Consider the following 25,672-nt stretch of genomic DNA (forward strand, 5'->3'; position numbering starts at 1 on the left):
AGCTGTCATCGGGCCAAATGTTCTACCTAGTCCTGTGAAACAGACGTAGCAATTGTAAAAAACAAAAGCTATGTAAGATGCCGAGCTGTATTACTGTTGGAACTAAAACTGAAATAGGGTTTAAAAAGGTGGAAGTAAACCAAAAAAAAAAACAGCTCAAACTATCCCCGACATGACGACGAGGTGCGAGACAAAAAAGAAGACTGAAAGGAAATGAAATACAGTTATTAGATGAAAAAAAATGAACATCGAAAACTGGCTTTTGCTGGATGAATAAAATGACATGATGTCTCATTACTGTAGAAAACAAATTCCTTCCTCACAATATGTTCCACAAAAACCATCTGCAGATGATGGCTTAATGAACGTGTGCCTGTATACGCACGCACGCACGCACACACACACACACACACACACACACACACACACACACACACACACACAAACAAACACACACTGATAAGACACAGAATAATAATTTTAGCTTTATGTCTAATTCTGTTACTTAGTAAAGAGATTCGTTTTTTTGCAGATAGATGTTCTGTATGTCTACTGATGACCTAGAAATACCATGGTAGACACTTGCATAATCAGTAAAAGTTTGGGTTTTACCTTGGTAAAAAAAAACATTTTTTAGTGTCACCTGTGGTACTGTCCTTATGAGGCAGTGCAGCAGGTTTATGGACTTTGAAACTTTCCTAAAACAGAATAACATATTTGAAAACAGAAATTCATTGTCCTATCCTCCTGTTCTACTGTAGCTAGTTGTACTTTATTAGAATCAAAAGCAGAAGCATTTCCTGTTCCTGTATTTTTTACATGAGTCACATGAGATTTGCCCCCAAGTCCTTCGAATACTTACAATTATTATCAGCTACTTCTAAGTATGTCAAGGTTACACAACAACTCATTTTTAAACAAGAAAATGTCGATGTATAAAAATAATGGCCAATTTGGGGAAAAAACACCATCACGCAGTTCGTTTTGAAAGCACTTGTCCTCCAAAATTCAATGACACAATAGAATAAACTCTGTAATGAGCATGTTTTCTCTGGAAATATACTTTCGGGACCGCAATGCACATGGGATGATAGCAATGTTTGTTTCTCATGGTGAATTAAAATAATTGTTTCTTGGACCTTGAGTTATTTTATAGGCACTTTGTAACCAGCTGGAGCTCTGATTAAGGTAAAATTGGTTTTACTTGCTTTGTGAAGAACGCTTGCAAGCAGTGAAATGGAGCGCTGGGACAATTCACTGCGGAGGTTTGTGCGCCGCCAAAGCTGGCCCATCACAGAATGAGCAAGGCACCATCTCTACCGCAGCCAATTAGCGGAAGTAGCACTGACTACATGATTTCTGCTCGGCGTCAGCGTGACAGCATATGTTCATTCTCTCCTCAGTAAATGTGGATCTATTCATACAATCCGTTTATACTGCAATGAGGATATCACGTTAGGTCACATCCTGATCAAACCTTTAAAGCAACTACAATATATTTTACATTAACAATGAATCAAGACCAAGTGTGTGTGAAAGCTGTCAATATTAGTGATGAATCAACATAAAAGTATGAGCTCTGCAGTACCCTCAGCATTTCAGTGTCTTTCAGCTAATCCCTTTTGGTTGCCCCACAAATGTACTCTTTTGGCTCACTCTCACCACTCGCATGAACTGCTCAACACCAAAAAGCAGACAAAGAAAAAGACAGACTGTGCACATAGCGGGGCATTTAGCAGGTAACGAGCGAGAACAAGAAACTGAACATTGCTGGGTGCAATATAGATGCTCCAAATTCCTAGTCCCCATGCCATGAACACAGACACCCTGCAGGGTATGGCCACCTGCCCCTACACTTGCAACCCTCACAGATGCATCAAGTATAATAGTCTCTTCACCCACACCCACTATGACACCTGTGCATCTGTATGCAGATTATACAGGGATTGTGCAGCTGTATATATTTTTCTCTAATTGTCTAATTGGGAGATAACATATTGGATTTCATAACTAACTGTCTGGCTGTATAAATACAGCTGTTCATTTTCCTCTGATGAAATGTTGTTTTCTTATTCCCAGAGTTCTTATTTGTTGCAGAGTGACTGCAAAGTACTTACAGCATGGATGTGTGTCTCTTGGAAACCATTTCTGTTTTAATATTTCCATCTGCTGGGTATGCAGTCAGTCTAATGACATGGTCTCAACAACCTGCAGCTGGGGTTTATGAATTCCGGCATTACAGAGCTGGCACTGAAGAACAAGAAGGCCATAGTCCTTACAGTAGCTGCTGATAGCCCAGCTTTTCCCATTGATGTCACTTAAATACCTAATATTTATGTTTCATCCAGCCAACCATGAGCCAATTATCCTCTTCGGTTTAATATTGATATATCTACATGCCTAAATGAACAGAATGCCACGTGAAAAGGGGACAGCAGCACTATCACCCCAACTGAACCCACAATCAAAATCCTTTTTCATCCCATTATGTTGTGACAGTGCAATCCAGGGCAACTAACTGAATGAAGAGCTCTATGCACTCCTGATGACCCCGGCATGCTGTGTAGTTCAAGAGGATACTGCATTAACGCGTATTCATCACACAGATAATTGCAAGGTGCACTCTTTCGCACATGACAAGCCAATGTGACCACAATGCCATGACTCTTAATTGGTATGGTGAGAGCCATTCCGATTCCAATATTCTCGGTGCCCCTTTTCATTTCCTGTTTAATAAAAGCAATTGTTAATTGACAGTGTCATAACACAATGAAGAAGACATTCACAGCAGCTATTTTCTGGATTAGCTCGCAGGTGAAAGAGCATCATATGTAGTTAATGCACACTTAGAAAGACGGTCAAAATTGCTGGTAAGTGGGGTGTGATGGCAGTCTGATGAGCTGTACCAGATAAAGATGAAGGGAGAGCGGATCCTCACATATTTGGGCCATGGATTGCCTTTATTGGGCAATGGAAATACTCAGTGGCGGCTGGTGGAACATGTTCTAGGTAGGGCCATCCTATCAATTTCAGCAAACATCCCAGTATGATTTAATGCAAAAAAAAAAGAAAGTATCAAACACGCATTATTACTTGGCAGTTAAATATTTAACATGTATTCCAACACGAAAACAATCAGTAAATAACACTTATATAATATAATATAACATGTTCATTTATTGAGATGCCCCTATGGACCTTGTTATAGGAGGTAAAGATCAGGAGAAGTAAACATGAAGTGTAATTATGAATACTGATGTTAAATTAAGCTATGATGAGTTTTCACTGTTAATTTAACATCTCTATTACATGTTGATGCCTCCATGACCAAGTTAAGCAGATGAGACTGAGGACAGCTATGTAGAAGAAAAGATGTTCACTTTGTCTAATATGTAGCTTGACAGAGTTCTCATGTGTGCCCTGGTGTTCTCATGTTTCCTTACCTCCTCATCCCTCACTCCCATAACTGTCCGTGCTGGATCCGTCCCCGTTGTTTTAAAAAGCTAAATAAATAATTAGCATGACGTCATCCAGCTAGCCAAACCTGTCTGGTGTACAGCTAGTACAGAAGCTTCGCATGTACTGCTTCCCTTTCCCGCGAGTCTGCTGTCTGATTGTGAGGTCAGGCTGATCTGAAATCAGCTCTTTGGCTGCAGAATCTCCGCCAAAGTTCTCCTCTCAAACGGGTCTTGGAGGAAGAGTGCTCGTGCTGGCGCTCGCCTGTAGAGACTTCTCCTGACGAGAACGCGCAGCGAGGGGGGCCTGATCGTTCTGGCCCCAAGCTGAATCTATTTGAGGGCGCTGATTGGCTAAATTGTATGTCACTCATTTATATCTTGAATCAGCAATTGGCTAAACTGCTTCATAGATCCGTCTCTTTTGGGCCAAAACGATCAGGCCCCCCAAGCTGCGCGTTCTCAGAGTGTCGTGCACACAGACAGAGAGCACGAGCAGAGAGCACACAGGAGGAGAGCACGAGCAAGAAAAGCATATATATTGCGCAGATATCATATTTTACACACATTACTGGGTACATTTCATAGTTCAAAAACACAAATATTGACAATTTGTATAATTTATGATGATTATAATATATATATTTTTTTCCTTTTTTGTGTGGCTCATGGTGGGGCCATGCCCCATGGCCCTCTATTGACCAGCCGCCACTGGAAATACTGTCGATTTATAGAAAGAAGTGGGAAGGAACAGGACATGAGTAGGTTTCTCCTTTCACGTAACGCTACTCAAGGAATTTGTCAAACTCTTCTTTTAGTAGACCATCTAGAGATTTAAGTAACTGCCCAGGCATTCGAACATATTATTTCTGTGTAAAATGAATGTGATGTAAGAACAAAAGTCATTGTTCAAACTCACAAAGGCTCCGCCCTCTTCTGGACTCTATAACTAATGCTATACTCATGTTGCGAGCACGTGTTGGCCTACTGAAAACGTGCATAAGCGTAGCCGGCCAATCAGGCCGTGCCAACCCGTACAGGCGGCTGCACATGCAACGCCTGAAGAGGTGGTTTGCCAAGCTCCGCTCCCGAGGTGCTTGTTGCTTCGTGGCGACTGCAGCGGAGCTACGCTCAGACCAAATAATTCCGTGTTCCCATAAAACTTAAGGAGTTAATTCGAGATATACAGCTGGATTCCTTTTGTCTTCCACCCCATGTGGGGAACAGGTAGGCGTTACATCTGCTTGCCCAGTTTGTGCGTTGGCATGTTATCTTGTCTTGTCTTTTTGACAGCTGCAAGGCTAGGCCATGGCTCTACCCACTTCAGTTACATACTAACTGGGTTGGCTGGGGCCCCCTACTTCTCAGGTGTGGATCAGTGTGCCTGGGTTGATGTTATGTTGCGGCATGATGTGCATTTATCAGACTCCACCCATAGTACCCATAGAGTCCAGTAGAGGGCCTGTGTGAGTTAAAACAAAAGTTACGATAATGTAACCCTTGTTCTATAAGCACAGATGGAGTACTCTATCAAGAGGGCCCTGTTGCTCCAATGCCACATAAATGCATGTTCCTGATTGGAGGAGAGTATTACCCATCTATTTTTTGGAAGTAAATGGAACACATGAAATTTCTGGCTATCCAGTAGCTTTCACATTCAAGTCATGTTATCCATTTTTAAGATAAGAAACTGCTGAAGGGCTATTTTAGCAAGATGGTTCACTATCTGTATTACAATTCCACCATTTGTTGCAATTAAAAAACTATTCATAGATTTTCTGCTGAGTCCTTGTCCAATACTTTACAGTGCCACTAAGCCTCGAGTAGGCCTACATTCAAACTAGTCCAATGTAATATAAGATACGATTGACAACTGAGCAGTTCTGCATTTAGAAATGGTTGGTGCTGGGGAGAGGAGCTGTTGCCAAAACTGTCATTTTACAAGCTGGCTGACTGGGTTGGTGTTGGCTCAGAGCTCCCGTGGCACAGCCATAGCTCCATTCATGTTTGTAGTGATTGGGGAAAGCAATTTAAACTGGAATATATATTCCCACAATGGAACCGCTCTGTCCGCTCTGACAGGCTGAATCACATGTTCATGAGGAAACAGCAGGTCGAACATGGAGATGTAATGACAATGTCAATCACAGTACATTTTTTTCATGACCTTATTTGTTTATAGCACACACATATCCAGTGCTTTTCCAACACTTTTCCAACACTTTTTTAAAAATCGGCTGCAGTTCATCTAATTTCTGGAGTAATTTCTTGCATGTTATGCATCCGTATTACAGAATGAAAATGAATTTGAGAAAGTGTATTTTATATTCTCAAGTTCAAAGGTAGTTCAGTAATTATTCATTCGTGTAAAAGGTGACTTCATACCTGACACAACTTCCTCCGTTACGACAGGGAAGGTGTTGGCATACAGGCGGGTCACAATCCTTGATGTTTCGCCCTCTCACTGCCTCACCCACCAGGTAAATCTCTTTTGAGTTGACCTGAAGTTCCCCGATACATCCAATGAATCTCCTCGCTCCCTTTGCACTCCCGTGATGCATCTGCCACTGGGACGAAACATCCCCAAGAAATACGGTTCCAAAGGGTCCCTGCAAAAAAAATGGTGGAAAGCCAGTGATCAGTGTTATCATTTAGTAGATCTCACTAAATCATACAAAAGATGTCTCCATTCAAGGACGAGCTGTGCAGCTAAAAACTGGTTCTAAATATCAGTGTGTGTGAATATATTAACATTATTATTACATTAACAGGACCTTACTATATATTAAGATCAACAAGAAAGATGAACACTATCAGTTTCTGTTACTCTCCAGCTTAAAGCAGTTTTAGCATGACCTAGACAAGAAACCTAAATTATAATATATATATTTTAGTCCTGCTGACATCATATGGTAATACACACCCTGATACAATGAAAGAGAGAGGTAAAATAAGTAGAAATTGCTGCAAGCTTCCTTTGATGTGCTATGTAATTGGGTAGAATTAATGTCGATAAATTCTGTGAATTTGCAGCGTATTGTACCATAACGGTCAATTTAACAAGTAAGTCATAATTGTGTCTGCAACCAAAGCAAAGCTGCACAAAACATGTAGCACAAGACATTCTCATATTAGCACCAAAACATATAATTCACTCGTAGCGGTGACCTCCGGATGTTGAGTATCATGATATAATGAATATTGAGTCCTCCTTTCTATTTAGAAGGTTTACATAACACTTTCCTACTCACGCCATGCATGATGAAAGACAAATCAACACATTTATCACAGCTTCATTACACATTCCTGCAAAATTTGGTAACATGCTGACAGTGGATTTCAAAAATAAAACTCCCCTGAGCAAAATGGATTTTCTGTTTCATGTATGAAAAGTTTGAAAGCATATCGAGTCAATATCTTTCCTTTAGATTTAGCAATTTATCATTGAACTCATTTCTATAATAATGAGAATACAAGTTGTCATATTTCTCTATAATTTGAACACTTTTAACATTGTGTTCAGTAGAAACAAAGACCTTTCATGTCCACATGGCTCACTTCAGTCCTACACACGATTTAAAGCTGCTTCAACCTTTAGCTGGGTCATGTCCAAAATAATGTGGATACATCTGAAAATCCTGTTGACATGTCAAACATTTCCCACCCCTATAGCAGCAATAACAAATCAATACAAAAATACCTTTTCTCTCATTTCGACAGTTGCCAACAACTCCAGAGGGTGAGCACTGACTGTGCTCACTATCCCTGCTTAAGCTTTTCTATATCATTATTATCATATGTATTATATAAAATATTGTCATGGCAGATATGAGTACTGGATTTCATATAGAGGCTCATTATATTACAGACATGATTATGTTGTTATGTGAGGCTATGCATACTTACTTGTGTGGGTCTTCAAGGTACATTTTCAAAGCTCTGCTCAAGATATCCAACTTTGTATTGATTACAATATAGAATATTTGGGATTTAAATGACATATATTTGGTCGATTTTAAAGCCTATAAAACGACACGGACGACAGGGGTCGACGGGAACGTGTATGTTATGTCAGTGCAACGTTAAGAGCCCTAAAACTATCTTTAACAAAGCAGAAGATTCAAATAAAAATACTCGGCTGTTTTACAATGAGCTTAACGATATTTCATGTGATACAACAGCTATGAACCACCGGAGCTGCTTGAATGACGATGGGCTGATATGGAACACATTTACGATGCCTTCAAGTGTGTTTACCACATTTATGGGTCCATGTGAAAGATGCACTGATGTAATATTCATGACTTTGTAAGTGGACTCGCAGCACTGCGTTCACAAGTGTCGTATGCTGATTTCTGTGTTCTATTTGAAGGCAGGACAAGTGAATGTGGCCTCCATTTTATTATCATATTTCTAAAAAGTGTTTTTATATACAGGTGGTGCCAGTTTACATGAGTAACTTGGTCATACTAAAAAACACATCATCACCAGGCAAAAATGGTTGTTCAGTGATTGTTATTGAGCACTAAAAGCTTGTCTTATGACCACAACCTCAGTTAAAAATGTGTCAGTAAGACTTTGAAAGCAAGATAATCAGCATGTTCATATTATTTCAGGTCTTATCCCGTTACACTGGCAATCTGTGAGAATTATGACAGAATTTGAAAATATTTAAAAACTCTATATCAGCTGTACGTTGGCTTCCAGTCTAAATTGCCAAGGATATTACTGGCTATGACCAGTTTCACTGACTTTACAGTCCAACATTTCTATCATTACTTTTAGAATTTGATATATAGCAATTTATTTATTACACTGACATCTGCTAAACTGCCTTATGAGCCTCAGCAGTCTAGGTTGGAACCTGACAATAGCTAACTTCATGATCTCTCTAAGGCCTGCAGCCGGCCAATGTCTGCAGTGTTGGTTTTAAAACATTGCAAGAATCTTCATAATGTCAAGTTTATAAGCTGTACTTCATACAACACTCTCTATCCTTAGACCCTCGACAAATGCGAGTAGCTTTTTCTATTGCTATACTTCAACATCTATAATTTATTTGCTTTTTCTACTACACATCATTTTAAAGAAATTAGCTCAAAGCCTGACTGCCTGTCAGCAAATACTATATATATATAATACTATATATATATATATAACTATAAAGCAAGGAATCTCTGTCTGTCTTTCTGAGAATTGCTCCTCCGATCTACTTCAATACTTGGGTGTATTGATGGGGACCCCGTGGAAAGCTTTGTCGAATTTGGTGCAATTTGGAGACGCTATACATACATTCTGCATTATTAAGCTGTCATCCATAGCGGGCATTCAGCAGCTTGTTGCCTTTCACTTTTGCTGCTGGATCCTGGCTACAGCGTGGTAACACTCAATGAATGCTGCATAATGTAACAACCTTCTTCAGTTCACTTGAATCAACGGGCACAAGCAGAAAGCCTACAGGAACATCAACACTCTGCCATCGCAACTGAAATTCTATACGCTTTTGCCATCCTTACTTATAACAGCACCGCCTCCACAAATGCTGTACTTTATAACCGTGGTGGTTCCGTCAAAGCAAGCGACTATTTTGCCTGTTCATATTTTTAAAGTACTTTTAGGGGTCATTTATAAGTTATTTTGGTGTATAAGGAGCTATAACAAGATAGATATGATTCAATACTTATCTTCATATCCAAACATCATATTAACTTTATAGCTGAATAGCTGATTGCCTTAAGTCTTCCCCTGGTGTTTCTTTCCAGTAAACAAGACTGGAGGCCTAATTCACCGGTGTTTCTGACTGTGATTAGCTAAGACTTGGGTGTGTGACACGACTATGTCATGGTGGGTGTTTTGATGAGGACCCACTTGATGTTGAGTGTGAAGTTGTTTGTATGAGCGGTTCTTGAGAAAGCTGCAAGCAGCAACAACACCACAGGCCAAGCATGCGTCCCTTTCTAAACAGGCATGTGTGTTTCAATGGGCACTGCACTGGTGATCATCATTTGTGTAAAAATCTCATTTGACGAGTGTTGAGCGCAAACTAGGATCAAAAACCCATGTTTTCAGTATTAGTGTAAATAATGGTAATACATTGGTCTCTATAAAAGTTAACTAGCAACCAATGTGGAATCTAATTGTAGCAAAGATCCTTGTGCAATAATGAATGTGTTATTAACAAAGAAGGGGAAAAAAAGAAACATCTTGGCTTCTTAAATTAGAAGACCATAAATCACATTGAGGAAGGGGGAGGCATGTGGAGCCTGTGGGAAGGTTGAGCCCCTCGCTGCATCTTTGAAAGTGAAAAACCAAAAATATTAATTTAATAACAATTATAGGTGTTGTTAATCAAATTAATGAGCCGGAGTTAAAAAATAAAAAAAGATAAAAATTTGCTATTTCTTACATGCCTGCCATTAAGGATATTATTTGCCAAGTGGGACCATCTTGGCAGATAATATAACAGGTGGGCATGTTTGTAATGGGAGCTCCCATTACTGATTCATGAAGCAACTGCTGTTACTTAACAAACTGTGTGCTGGACTGGCTTTGATAACATACACTTCGTCTACTCTTGATGCTGCTGACATGAGTCCTACACAGGATTAAAATCAAAAACTGTCTCATCAAAAACCAAGATATTTGGTGCTACCAATACATTTTTGTTGGTCCGCAATGGATGTACTTAATGTGCTGGATTCTGAAAGCTGCTAAATGATCAGTTTCAGGCTGCTATGAGATCGATTGGATTAGATCTCATAGATCTATTACTCAAGCTGGAAATCAAGCTTTTCTTGTGATTTTCATGCGTATTTTATATTTTGCGAGTACCTGAAGCTACACCGCCAAACGAGAGGGCTGTTTTCTGTCTGAACGCCCACTTAATTTACACTGAAAAGAACGACATGTATTGCAGGAGTGGGTTTAACCTCAAAGTCACCTGATTCTGCAAAAGCATAAAGAAAAAATAATGAATTGAACAAATGATGTCGGATGTAATTCCTCCTACTCACGGAATCTGAAGTCACGCATGACAAATTATATTACTGTGTTAACTAATATGTTAATATGTCTGTGTATGCATGTGTATGCATGTATACGTGTAAAAGTAAGGCGATACCAATCACATGATTATGGGTTTGAAATGCAAATGTAAGAACATGATTGTGACAAAGGGTTGATGTGACTGACCTCTGACACGGGGCGTGACACGTACTCCTCGAGACGCTGAGCTGTGCCATTATCTGCAGCTATTTCAATCATGCATGACCCTGCTTGTTTGCCAACAGACATATTATATCTGTTGAGAGAGAGCAGAGGGAAACCATGATTTGTAATATGTGATACAATAAATTCAGCAAAGCCTGAAAAACATTCTGATGGAGAAACAGACAGAACAGTCACAGCAATGAAGCTGCTAATGTGACCATTGAGACGATACCATAAAAATGGATGACTACGTATACATTACACACTGCTGCCTGAGAAACTTTATGCACTGGTGGATACTGTTGGAGGCAATGGTGCGTTTGTATCCCACGCCACAGCCCAAAACCCAGGAGAGACAACAAAAACAGAGAATGGCTTCCACAGCTGGATTTAAATAATACGGTCGGAAATACGTTTTTGCTCAGTGTTGTGGTGATAATTCTTTATGTTGTTGTGTTCCTCAGCAGATAGGAAATTCACATTATAATGCCTGTAAATACGCTACAAACAAATCATAGATTGGGATAACCAGCCAGAGCCAGCTGAATTTACATTTACATGCTCTGCTACATGCGTTGGGATTGCAAATGTATGAAAAATACAATAATATTAATACAAATGAAAGAAATCAGCCTGCAAAACATTATCATGAGTGAGAGTGCTCATTATGTCATTCAGGATTAATTGATGATAAAAAATGAGGGCACAAACTAGATATACATTATAAACCTAATGAGTAGGAGGACAATTTTATCATTTGACCCTCTGTGTCTCTCTGGGGAAATATACAATTGCTCGAGTCATTAATGTTGCAGCCATAATGTTAAGTAGCTGGTCCACTTGTGTCATATTCCAGCTTTTGCAAAGTCAAGCGATTGCCTCTTTCCAATTCATCATTGGCTTTATACGCGCATTATTATTCAATAGCAGCCTCTTTACAGGCCTGCACACTGTGCAAAGGATTGTATGCTCTCTGCCACGCGCATGAACACAATCATAATCTACATGGTGCACTTTTCTTCCATAGATTCCTTATTGTTTGCCTGTGAACGTGTATTGCCGGCAAATCTGATTCTGTTAAATGTTTTCATCCATTTTCTTCCTGATTGCACTATTGTTGATGAGACAAACCCCTCAAATGTCTGCTTTAATGGCCAGATGGAAACAATCAGGGCAATCGCCTTCCTGCTAATTAGAAACAGCCTTCCAGGACGCCTTCCTGAGGCAATCACACGCATGCAACTTAGGAAGGACTAAGTACAGGTACTGTATGGAAATCACTCAAACACACACGCACGAAAATAATTAAGGCACATTTAAGACTGTAAACATAGAATGCAACCTACATCATCATCTTCGGGGTGCCTTTTGTGTTTCTCAGGTCATTCTCCCATTCTCAGTGAACCATTTCAGAAAACTATATTGCCTCACCGTCACAAGAACATAACAAGATCCTAAAGAAAAAACTGAAATGATCCAATATTCCAGTCCATGTCTTTGTTAGTGAGGCAGGAAACATCACAACGTTGCTACTAAAACTCCCTCTTGCTGAGGGCATTTGAGGCATATTTTGGTGCTTACTACAGTAGCTTGTTATTTGGCCTGCTAATGCTGCAAAGATTGTCCCGACGAGACACAGAGAAAATGCATACTAAGCAAATTGGATGATGTTACTTGATGAGCTCTCGTGAGCAAATTGAATGCTCCACCGGGCTAATTTACATTAGTCTGGCTCTAAGGCAAAGATGCCTATTTCTAAAGATGACTATGACTACTTAACTTGGTATCGTAGCTAGATAGCTAGAATATGTCCCACGGCCCAAAATCATCATCATCATCATCATCACCACACACAGACATACAAACGCAAAACCACAGTGGATTATATCTCACAAACAAACACAGGAGTGAATCAGAGGAAAAAGAGGCTGGGGTTTGTCTAACTCAGAGATGAAACACTATGTAATTTCACTTTGGCTCCCTGTGCACCATTCAGTGCCGGGTCTCATAGGACCAACAACAGCAAATTCCCAACTTGAGGTAAACAAAGACGTATGAATATTTCATTTTCTGCAAACACACAAAACCACAATATGGCTGTGATCATTTTTACTTACTCAATCATCATTTATGCATTTCTTCATCTGGCTAATGCTCTAATCAGAAGTGATTTGTCATCTCTAACATCCTCATTTAGACTGTGTCTGGTGTGTGACTAATTCAGAGCAACTGCGACTGTTGCAACTTTCCTGAGGATCACCACTGAAATATTACCTGCAATGTTATTAAGGGACCTGGCAAATATTTTCAGCACAGCACCTTTACACAGAGGTATTTGTTAAACCTGATGGTAGGTGTGCGTCTTATCCTATTTGAACGTGCCTCCTTCACAGGCCCCTGAAGAGAACAACAATGAGGGAGGATCATCATTAAAATATTACTGTTGCATAAAACATCTGAAAATATTGGCAACAGATGGCAGTAAAACATCATGCACTGTGCTGGTGCCCTTGCAACAGTTTTCACTGGTAAGATGCAGTTTTTTTTTTAAATGGCTAAATTATTCTTATCATATTCCTGATTCTTGGCAATGTGGAACCCGATATTGGTGAATTTATAATTTGCAGGCAATTTAGTGACCTGGAGTCAAGAGTCTATTACATCTGTACTATAAAGTAGTGTTTTCTACCTTGAAGCAGATACAATGTAAATGTGTCACTCAGATTACATATATAAGGAAGAGTGTCACTCAGATTATATAGTGGTTGTACCCGACCACTGGTTCATTTGATATTCTTCTTAGCACAATATGCAGTAGTTATACACCAGATATGAAGGGAAAGAGAGAGAAAGAAAACCCTAAATGTTTAATAATCATGCATTATCATCACACCACCGCGTCTGCTGCTCAAGATGTCAGGAGGGATCGGCTTGTTGGTTTTTCCTTAAGTGCAACAAGCCCTGTACCGGACAATAATCTAAACCTACATTGACTGTAATGCTTGCTCTGGCTCGGTGACTTCCTCACACGCAGCACTGCAGCACTTGCTGCATAATTTGTGCTGTGACTGGCAAGCCTCAATTCATTTGTGTAGCCTGTGTTCCGTCATTATATCTCTCGCAATACAATTAGACAGCACACAGCAAGCCTCTTGGCATTGTGGCTTCACAAAATAAATTCCAAGTGAGCAGGCAGTCCTGCTGGTTGCTTCTTCGATGAATATTTTATGGGACTACTTGCCAATACAACACTGACTGCTGTCTGAGATTTGGACAGTGTCAACGGGACGTGGATTTAAAAACAAAATGCTCAATATTAAGAACCTTCTTTTCACTTAGTTGCACATATGGCACTTCCCCGAAATGAATGTTGTTTCCTCATTACTCTTTCAGCGAGTAACACCCTGTGAGCAAGTGGGAAAGGATACGTTCTGTCTGTTGTTGTGTCGTTCAGAAAAAAGTAATCAATGCTTACTAATTACTTTTCCAAATTGCAAAGGGATTACTATACCCATTACTAGATGACCATTAATTACAGCAGTGGTTGTTTTACCTATAAGCCTGTACACATGCTCACATGTGTACAGGCTTATAGCATTTCGTTCTCTTACAGCAGCTGTTGCTAGGCAACATTTCACACCTACATATGCATTATCACATCAAAACAATATTCAATATTTAGTGAATTGACTGTTAAATAATACTTAATAATCTGATTCAAACAAAGAGATTAAAGTTATTATTTTAGAGTGAAAACTTGTCACAAGGAGTGACACTCAGCCTGTAATAAACATTTGAGTAACGTAAAGTCTTTAAAGTCAAGCTTTTTAAAGTCTGAGAACGTGACGGTGATGATGCAAGCAGGGTTATCTCAGATTGCTCCACAACCCTCAAAGTCCCAACTAAAAGCCAGTGATACACGAGGGTAAAGTTGAAAGACGTGGGCAAGATGAGGCTCGAGCTAAAGTTGCTATTAAGTTCCATGATATAAATTGTAGGATCCAGTGTTTTTGGAGCTTGACCTTCAGGGAATAAAAGTCAGGACATCTCAGGTTCCGTCGGCTTTCTGTAAATTAATAATAACTCAACAGGGCAAGCTGATTACATGTCTGTTCAGAATGGGCCACATTTCTCTTCAGCTGTTTCTCACACAAACAACTTCACACTCAATACTGCATTTCCTTTGATCCTCAGCAATACACCTGCCATGACATAGTTGTGTCACACACAACTATGTGAAGGTGAAGCAGGCCTACAGTCTGGTTCACAGAACAAAACATCAGACTTGACAGTAGGCAAGGTAGACAACCTTGGCCTGGGGCCCCTGACTAAAAGTGTCCCAAACAGTAATAAATTTGTCAGGACATGTGATGCAAAACAAACATAATTTGATTGGCAATAGCAGAGTGGCACTGTTCTTGTAGGCTATCCGCTCGTGCTCGTTGTCTCCAGGGAAGTGAAGAAAAGTTTGGTTGTAACTTTATTCAGCATTCATGTAGCGTTAGCAACATGCTGGACTGCCCTGAGGGAGCTGCTGATGCACAGAGGGCTGTTTAGTTGTTCATTCAAAGTTTATTCATCTTGAATGTGTCCAAATTGGACCGAATTCGAAAAAGAAGCATCCATGGTGTTCCCAGCAACACACCCACTCGTTTTGAAGTAGATCTGAGGAGTGTTCCTCGAGATATGAAAGGGACAAACAGAAGGATAAACAGACAGAGATTATTTGCTTTATAGTTAGATTACGTTATTAATTAATGCTAGGTCTTTGCAGTGTACTCACAAAATATAATAATCTCACACAACACATTTCTCACGATGAAAAACATCTTTTTTTCATTGATCACTGCAGTGCACTTTTGTTGAAAACGGGTGATGGTGAAAGGGATTTTCGGTTGGAGTGAGGGTATTTTGAATGAATTTACTACACATAAGTTAGACAAGAAGCAATTAAGTCTGAATTATAAAAAGACATGCAACAAAACTCTATCAAATCACTAAAGAAGCATACAGGCAAGGTGCTTTAGTGCCTTTACTTTCTGTGATCAGGCATTACTTCGACATTTCAACAGCATCCAACAAAGTTCAGAAAACTGAGATATTTGCGGATGTAATGGCAGCGTATTCATGCAACGCTCCTACTGAAGTAAAATATTAAGAGTTTTTTTTTACAGAAATAATATGATGGTCTACAAAGACATCGACATGAACATCAAAACCCATGAGTTTCTAGACACAGAATAAAAAAAGTAAAAATTCGCAAAAAAAGAAAAGAAAACTCAGAGTGAGTCAGAGCCATACTTGAGATAATACTCCCATTCGTCTGACTGCAGAAAAAAAGCACCCACAAAAGTGGCATAAATTTGAATAATCAAAGCTGCCTGAGACTGAGTTCACCTGTGACAAGGGAAGAAATGTGATGCCGCAGAATTCTATGTGTCATCCTCGTTGATCTTTGACTGTGTGAAAAAGAAAATGACTACCAACAGTGATTTCTAAGCACAATGGGATTCAACCAATAATGTGCACACCCTCGCAAATGACCGAGGGAGCTTTAGGAGTCTGCCCACTCTCAAACTTTAATCGTAGTAGAACTTTCCAACATCAAAAAACAAGCCAACAACAAACATGTCCTCCACAAATGAAAAATGACACAGACCCTCCCCCGCACACGGCCCTTTGTGGAATGATACGGCAGCACAGGGCATTTCGGGAGTGGCCCTTTGTCTTGCTATAACAGTCTATAATGGAGTGCTACACATCGGTTGTAGATTTAACTGTAAAAACACAAAATTGCATATTTCCAGAAACAGAAAACGTACTTTAAAGTTGCTATGTTATGTTTTGAGTGTTTCACATCTACTATCAATCTACATGTCCATTATGCATTTTCACTGGAAAAAACAATGCACCGTAACACCATTACATTCAGAACATCGACATAACTATTGACAGTGCGCCTGAATGAATATAAGCTTCAATATGCCACTTCCTTTGTTTCACAGACTGCAGTCACATGCAAGCTCTTCTCTGCTCATTTTCAAGAACGTTGCACCCTGTATGTGTTTGACGTATATGGCAGTTGGTATGGATTGTTCTGATCATTTTACAGCAAGCTGCTCTACAAAGGAAAATGTGATGCATTCATTTATGTTTACTGTCAGAACAGTCTTGATTAAATATTCACAATGTCTTTCATCTCTTTGTTGGTGATGATTAGCGAGATGGAGTGGTGTAAGACGGTTGAACAGCCCTCCTCTGTGGCTCAGAGAGAACTGGGAATAGAATCAAGAAAGCCTGAAATTCCTTCACAGGGTTTCATGCTAACGTTTGGAATATACTGTATATATTTTTCATTTATTTAGCATATTACCTAAATTGCATCGATACTGGAGCGGACACAATGTAGAGCTAAAACATTTAAGCTGCAGCCACAGCTGTGTAGACCACCCACAAGAGGGCTTTTAATGCCATTTAAAATAACTCTCCACATTGTTTAGCGTGTTGTTTCATACTCATCCTTGTAACTACGAGCAATTATATCACAATCAAAACTTCAGTGCATTGAAGCTGAGCATGGAAAAACATCAAGAAAGTGAACTGCTTATTTTGATAGTCCCACTTCTTCCTGTCAACAATGGATGCCACCAACAATTGGTGCAAAAATGAAAGCAAAAGGCAAATACTTTTCCCTTCCTGTCATCAGAACAGTGCTCGAGATGACAATAAGATTGGCGGGTTGACAATAAGAGTGTGTGTGTGAGATGTGGAAAAGGCGAAAAAATTGAAAAAAAGATGTTATTGAGTCTGTGCTACAATGACATCAGGCAATTTCCCCCATTTGGTCATTGCAGCTTGGATTATTTACATTTACTGCCCCACACTGCATATATGCTGACTGCAAGTTCAAGCAGCTGTATGTTGCCGACCATCATCCAGAATAAAAGGTATTCACTGCTCAAACAAGACGAGATGATGTCATGCGCTCATTTGCATATGAATAAAACTGCTGAACCGATCAAGAATAAATAGAGGCAGAGCTCAGCAGCAGGCCCTCTCATTTCTCCCACTGGCTTACACAGGCTGTAAGCCTGCGTATGGAGACAGAGGATAAGCTGTGCATGGGAAAGCATTGTGATCAGACCTATTTGGATGAGACAAGCAAGTAGTGCAAATGAATGTGGATCAGGTTTAACATTTGGAAACAAATTTGTTGCCAAATGCTTCGGAGTCAACTGTTTTCCAAACTACAACTGGAATCCAAAAGAGTTGCTGCTTGTGGCTTTAAAGAAACAAATGTGTTCTTGTGACTTTAAATAAATGATTTTACTTTACTGGGTTTTTTGTATAAATAAATCTGCTAAATATAGTGAGGAGAGTGGGAAGGTAACAGAAGTCCTTGATTTTTATTAGAACATTATCTACGGTAACTAAGCTGCAACCATCTGACTCCAGTTGTATTTCTGCTCTGCTGTTTATGCACTGTGCACATACATGTAACATGAAGGCATTTACATACTTGTTGGTTGTGTGTCTAAGCTGGGATCTTTTGAAATGCTAGAAGAAATCACCGTTAGTTGGATACATTGATTCTGATATGGACAATTTATATGTATTGCTTTGACAAGCAAAATGTTAAATTACTCTCAGCGAAGGCAGCATTCTATACAATAATTGACTCAATTCTCTAATTTCATTACGTATTTTGTCACTGTTTAAATAAGTTTAAATTCAAGCTTTCTAATGAGAACTAGTCTTTTAAAAATGGTACCATGAATTAATAATTAATAATTGTACTGCTGAATATCATTTGAAGTCATTTGAATGCTTTGTTGCATTTTATTTTACATATTCAATTGTAAGTCATGGATCCATTGATGGGGTCTTTGATCCAGGTATGCCCAACAAGGCCTCATCCTGCATGAAAGATCTTTTCATTTAAGTGAAGAAGTATTGCACTATATGCAATGCAACCCATACTAGATCATGACAATTTTCAAATAAGTATAAGAAAAAGGTGTAGTTTGTCTACTGTATGCAGTCAAGATTAGAGGATCTCAGCCACTTACGGTAAACACCCTGCTACCATTTGCTGAAATGGCCAATTTCCACAGCAGACTGAATATCAAAGGTTAATGATCCTAATGTCTCTGTGAATGATCTGCAAGAGATCGACCATGGATGGTAACAGATATATATATATATATATATATATATATATATATATATATATATATATATATATATATATATATATATATATATATATATATATATATATATATATTCACAGTCTGATATATCCTGAGCTACAGTTGTTATTTAGCATACAACTATTTGCTCGCTCTGACATTAAGAAGGCAGAAGAAAATGCTTATTTATGATGAGGTCAATGTAAAGGAGGTAAGTTCTACTATTGAAATTCAAATACATTGCATAATAATGGAATAAAAGCAACAAGCTCTATCTCAAGGTTTATGGTCAAAATATTGAAATACGTTTTAGAAAAGCTGAATATGTGATTGCTATTTCTGTGTATCATTTTCAAACAGCTGTTTGTGCCGACACACTGGACAGTTTTCTTTGTTTATGTGACTTCGACCTCTTGACACAGGTCAGGGACTGCACTATTCTGGAGGTCAGTGACATACTCAGGCTGTCCGAGGGGCAGCGGTGCAAAATATAAAAAGGGCACCAGCTGCACGTGGTGGGGCACATGCATGCAGAAACTAAACGAGCGAGCACTTAATCACGTTTTTTCCCCCATTTGAAGTGTATTCCCCCCCCCCCCCCCCCCACGCCCCATTGCCAGAGGTGCAGAAGGAACCAGGGCATTACAGTTGGGAAATGTCTGATGTAGTGAGCTTTCATTGCACTTCTGTATTACCATAGAATCAATGCTCTGATCAAGACTGATGGTGAGAGCTGCTGGACAGACAAGCTTTCACAGGGTTTTTATCAAAGACACCATGACGTGACCTTGTTTTGAGATCCCATTGAACATTGTCAAAGCAGTTGCAAGTATTTAAATCGGCGAATGTGCAGACAACATACATTGTGTGCATCTTTCAGGCAGATGCTTTTAGCACCCAGCTTTCAGAAGCCAACAATACTGTTTGCACCCAAAAATGATGGGATCATATTTTATAGTGTAGCCTACTGGCTATGTATATTTTTCCTTAACCTAATAAAGTAGTTTTGTTGCTTAAACCTCAACAAATTCCAGACTGAAAAACAGAAAGCCTCGCTAACTTTTGCCAAATTAAGTTGCATATTCAATTTGGCTAGGTGTAAATAGCTGAATAGTTGCCGTGTGCAAATTCTCACCAGAGTTCAAATCGATATTCCAGTTTTTATTTAAAATTTTGTTCATGCTTTTTTCTATTATCTTAATTCTAGTTTTTAGGTTTTTGAAGATTCCCTTGAATTATTGTAACAGAAGTTATGAAGTTATACTTTCACGTTTTACAAAATGTCATGTTTTGTGGGAGATTTGATCGGTATGGTGTAGAGATCAACCATATAAATCTGGAATTGATATCATCTGCCAAAAACACTTCTTTACAGTGACAACTACTTAATTTAATCTTTGTACTTCTATGAAAACAAGGCTAAAAGTAAAAACATAGATATTATGTTTCAAACTGATCACTAAAAGTAGTTTTCAGACAATGATAATGACTTTGCCAATACAATATTACAGATTAGAAAGGAAAGTATGGAGACATATCATACCGTATTGTGATTGCCGTCCATCTGTTGTGATTGATGTTCTGGTCTGCAGCTGCATGCAAAACATGACTGCCACCACATCCAAGTTCAGCAACAGGGATTCCATCTTCAAGGAACACGTGAAGGAACTGATCCCCAAAGTTCTGCTGCTGAGCTGAAATGGTAAGACAGTGGTTTAATGATGAGTCTCTGTTTCCGTAGTGCCAAATTCAATACATTGTTAACTAAAATATAAAATGACTTTGAAGATACTGAATAGAGAAAATGAGTCCCCTCGGTGCGTGTGGAATTAAATATAAACTGTTTCAACAAGATGATGATGGAGACATGGATACATGGTTAGGAAGATAAAATTGTTTGACGTGAGCATAGCGGTAAGTAACTACATTATGCTCACGGTGAATCCCAATCCATCTATCCCCCTATGCAGGTGGTATATTGTAATAAAATGAGCAAGTGTAACCTAGACATACCCAGTAGAACCTGATTAATATCAGTGTGTTGACCACAAGGCCATACTTGTGATCAATAAAATGAAAACCAAGAGAGAGGTTTCGTGACTGCCAACAAATGACATTGCACAGCAATAAGGTATGCCTTTGTTAAGACAGGAGTTTACGAAGACCCTGTTGTTGTTTACTTCACAAAATACTCTAGTTGACAAATAGGGAACAAAGACTGCAAGGCTTCCTCACTATCAGAACAATTCATAACACTGAACTGCCCCAGACTATTAATCTCGATGGTCTAAGACAGGTTCTGTCTGCATGCAACACCCCTCTACTTTTTAATTAAAACATTCAACTTGGATCCATCACACCACCTGTGCAAACTGGCATGATGGACCACAAAGCAACGTTTGGACGTCAGTGTCAGACAGTCCTTTATGCACCAACCTGGTCCTCTCAGAAGCCAAGCTACAAGAAGCTATCTTCGTCTGATAAAGCACCGACTGTGATAATGGTTCACAGCACAATGCACCAGGACTGCACCGGTAAGCCGATCAGCATGATGAATCATCTCTGGGTACCACAGTGTCATCATGCTGTCTGGGGCTACTAACAAGCGACAAACTCCGAGGCTGAAAAATGAAGCCAACGCTGAATTGCCAAAAACTGCAGTTCCTTGAGTGGCCATTTGATGCTGGCTCCAAAAGCAAGTCAATCCCCATAGACCCCTGGACGCCAGGCATCCTGCTGGCCAATGTGGACGCGTTGGATGATGGGCTCGGTTTTCAACGGGATATAAGGAACTGTAATGTCCATGAAACTTGGCTAAATCCTGGATGGGCCGTGCTCAACCATGACTCTTTTCTTGATATCAATCTGACAGAACAGGTCTGATCCCACCTGGCTACCAAGAGGATGGTCACCAGGTGCTGCTTGTGATGTCACATTATTAGATCTGCCACTTCTCAGACTCCAGTGCAGCGTGTCAGAGATTGCACAGTCTCTTGCAAGTGAGACAGTGTAGTGGGGGAGCAACAGACAGCCGCATCATTAATCCTTTCACATGGGCTGCAAGGGTCTTCAGGAGGGAGGCATAGAGAGAGGGTGCACACCACTCCCTCACCTCTGTCTAAGAAGACATGAGAAGACAAGCAACATAAGAGTGCCATGTAAGGGAGACAGATAATAGAGAGAGCATCTCATGCCACTGTCTGGCAAAACATGGCTTTAGATCAGAAGACGGAACAGAAATACTGCACCGTTAAAGACACTTAAAATGTTTCAGGGGTTTTCAGTAAGACACATTTCACAGCTGGATTAGAGACATTGACAGGGAGCCAAAAAATCCAGCGAGAGCTACCGAGTATAGGAGCAACAATTGCACGATTGACCCCTTGGATTGATGGTGATAATTGAGACAGGATCATGTAAGACAGGAAAACGGCGCAAAAGCTGTGCTTGTTGTTTCAAGGCTGCATTGCAGCCGATATGAAAGCTCTAAACAATTCCTCCAGGGCAAGAAGGGGAACCGAAAAATCCCTGTCTCTTTGTCCGAGGGAGGCTATGCTTAGCTTAATATGCTGCACTCTGATATTGCATTTTCTTAGCCGACTTGGAGGTCTTCCCTGTCCTACGACTCAACAGGGATGCACTTTATAGAGCCATATTACTAACCGCTGTTGCCGAATGGACCACAGGAGAAATGATCTTGCTCAGATAATCCACTGTTTCCTTACGCTCATTCTGTGGAAGGGAAGGACTTCTACTCTGTCACAAAACAGCAGCAGCAGGGAGAAAGAAGGTACTCTTTCTGTGGCTGTGGAGTAAAAATATATATTTTTTCATGTTTTGTTTCCACTGCAGCATTTAGCTAGATTACATCCTACTTGAAGGGACACGTAAAGGTTGACTTTGTGTGTGAAGTTCCCCAGGGACCAATTTTTGGTCTCCTGCTTTTCAGCTCAAATATGCTGCCAGCAGGTCATCATATGATCCGGAAACACATTTGTTATCATAGTAATACAATGAAAAGACATACAAATGGATGTCCAACATGTCCCTGAGACCGAAACAATTACACAAAGATACCTTTCATTGGTGTGAAACCACAGCGGTATGAAACAAGTTAAAAAACCTTAATGTACTGCTGAGTCATGTTTGCAACACTACCAAAGCTGTTCCATTATATAGACATCACATAAGAGGGTTCTTGTCAAAGGCAGATGAAAAAAAAATGCCAGTTAAAAATGCAAGACAATAGGCTGATTCCAGTTTATTCAAAATGCCAAATCCAAATATTTGTGCTTTGGTATTTTAAGATTGACTGTGTTGGCTACAGATGTAACTACTTCTTATGTTTCTGCTGGGTAAACAGTGATTTGTCACATTTTGAAACCCTGTATTTGACTGGTAAATATGGTACTTTATGATGGCACGAGAAGGGGCTGTTGAAAATCTCTAATATTTAGTTTTAGTCTTTAGTTTGTGGCATGTAATGAGGACATCTGGTGATTCCTGCGTATTCAAAGAAACAAAGCTTTATATACCAACCTTGACTTCCCTGTCTCAAACTATTATTTTTGACACAATCATTATTTTGTCTGTTGTATGTAAGAGATTTTTCCAAGCATTTTTCAGATGCGAGCAGAGCTTTTTCGGGAAAGCTTGAAAATACAATGAAAACATGAATCAAATGTTGTGTTCCACTGCAAAAATAGCACGACCATTAGAGGCCGTTTAATGCAGCGCACACATTTATTTTGGTTGAGAGAATTGGCACAACTTGACATGTAACTCAAAGTAACAAAACAAGCAAAGAGATGTTCAATATGTTCATTTGATGCTTATTTTCAAAAAAGATGGATGATGACTGTCAAACAGGCAATGGGTCTCTTCAAGTTTTTTGTGATGGTCACATCATGACAAAATTATAATTATTTTTGTTTATCTGTTTTTATTAATTATTGCATGCAATTTCACAAATGTACAGAAATGTTAAACTAAACTGCAGGCAATTCTGTAACTGACTGTCTGGTACCTTATTGTATCTTCTTGTATTCTTTTAATCAAAGCATGTTTGTGTGGGTAAATGACATGAAACACATAATTATTCCTGCCATATAATCATCTCTCATTATTATTGCTACAGTGACGAATACATTTGGGACTTGAGAGTTAATGAATGCAGCAAAGACAACGGAAACCACACACGCAACTCCATCCTGCGCCAGTGAGACTTTGTCACCTTTTCAAAGCAGTTGTTCCCACTAAGCGCCATAACTCATTTGCTGACAAACATTATTTATTTGTCATAGATTTCAATGTTGCCCCATCTTTTATTTTGCTATTCTTCTTCTGTAGGATATCGTTCCCTGTTCTGTTGTCCCCATGGCCCTGTTACTCTGCACCGAGCCTAACAGAGCGTTCGTCCTTTTGTCAGTGCCTGTCACCTGTTCTCCCTCATGCTCTCTCGCTCTTTCTCTCTCTCCCCACCTTCTTGTATTTCTCTTCTCGATCTGACAATTGAAGTCCAGAGGGAGACTTGCATGTTTGCTTCAGGGAGAGGTGTAAAAAGGCTCACAGCCTGATCTCTGGCTTCTGTGTGCTGCGGCAGGGAAATATTGTAAATATCGTTCTGTAATAAAGAATAGAGCGGGTTTAATTGACCTGACTAACTTCATATTATGAATGTTTTCTTATGTCCTTTAGCGTTAACATGCAATCTTGTGAGTGAAGATGGATGTCATAGCAGACATTATTTTTCAAGCTAATCTACAGAGTAAATCTGTGAAGGCTGAGACCAGCAGTGACTTAAGACGCGACCAGATAACGGGTGGCAGTGGATATATGAGGCACCAATATGACAGGGCGGAGGTGAAGCGATTTTGCTCGCTTGAACATGAAGCGCAATCTAATTCACTTGACACATGTCACATCTGTCAACTAACTTCAGGCATTTTTCCAATGTGAACTTCCTCTAGCTAGCTCCACTGAGATGCTCTTCATCTATCTCTGGTGAGGTACATTTATCGCCCAGATTCTAAGCACCAAAATACAACTTTTAAATGCAGGAAAAATCACCTTTAACTTTTCCTTATTCTAAATAAATGTATGTATTAAATATCGTATCATTATAATATACAAATATATTGATAATGTCCATGTCTTTATTATCACAGATTTGAAAGGCAAATCAATTTCCCCCTGTTTGCTATTGACTTACACTGCACACATGGGGATATGAAAACGAATAATGAGAACACTGAGGGAACAACTTGCATTGTTAGAACACCATTTCTTTGGTGTATTTCTAAGTTTATGAATGCAAAGTCCTTCATATGATGTGCATGGCTTTTGAAAATTGTAAAGGTATCTTCAATCAAGTATTGAAAAGCATCTAGGAAGAAGAACATGACTGAGAAATATACTGAGAGTTCCCTACAGCTGTGTTCTTTTTGTCCATGTAATGTGCTGGTTTTCCAAAAACATCCCAACGTAAATGTTAATTCAAGTACTGGGCAGCGTTTGAAAAGCTCTGCTTCGAAATTATTCGGCTGCTCTGTTCTCAAACCTATCATTAGAACCACTAGAACCACTAAATTCACCAAGAAATGATTAACAGGCTAGTCCAAACACACACACACACACACACACACACACACACACACACACACACACACACACACACACACACACACACACACACACACACACACACACATATATATATATATATAAATAACAGTTAGGGAATAGTTATATTTGAGAGGAGAAATGCTAGTAAATTTATATTGAAATACATCTAATTGGAAACATGTCACTTATCTT

The 25,672-nt window shown here is 39.4% G+C and overlaps 1 protein-coding gene across 1 annotated transcript in view; it reads right to left on the reverse strand.

The window, feature by feature from the left end:
* The window catches only part of eys (eyes shut homolog), a gene marked incomplete at both ends in the record, with an annotated part of 142,260 nt that overhangs the window by 13,548 nt on the left and 103,040 nt on the right, over positions 1-25,672 (reverse strand). Inside the window, 3 exons of the mRNA XM_079279841.1 lie at positions 5,841-6,064; positions 10,647-10,755; positions 20,400-20,550. Coding sequence (XP_079135967.1) covers positions 5,841-6,064; positions 10,647-10,755; positions 20,400-20,550 — 484 coding nt within the window. The remainder of the gene's footprint in view (positions 1-5,840; positions 6,065-10,646; positions 10,756-20,399; positions 20,551-25,672) is intronic.

Source organism: Melanostigma gelatinosum (genome assembly GCF_949748355.1).
Source record: "Melanostigma gelatinosum genome assembly, chromosome: 12".
NCBI classification, from domain to species: Eukaryota; Metazoa; Chordata; class Actinopteri; order Perciformes; family Zoarcidae; genus Melanostigma; species Melanostigma gelatinosum.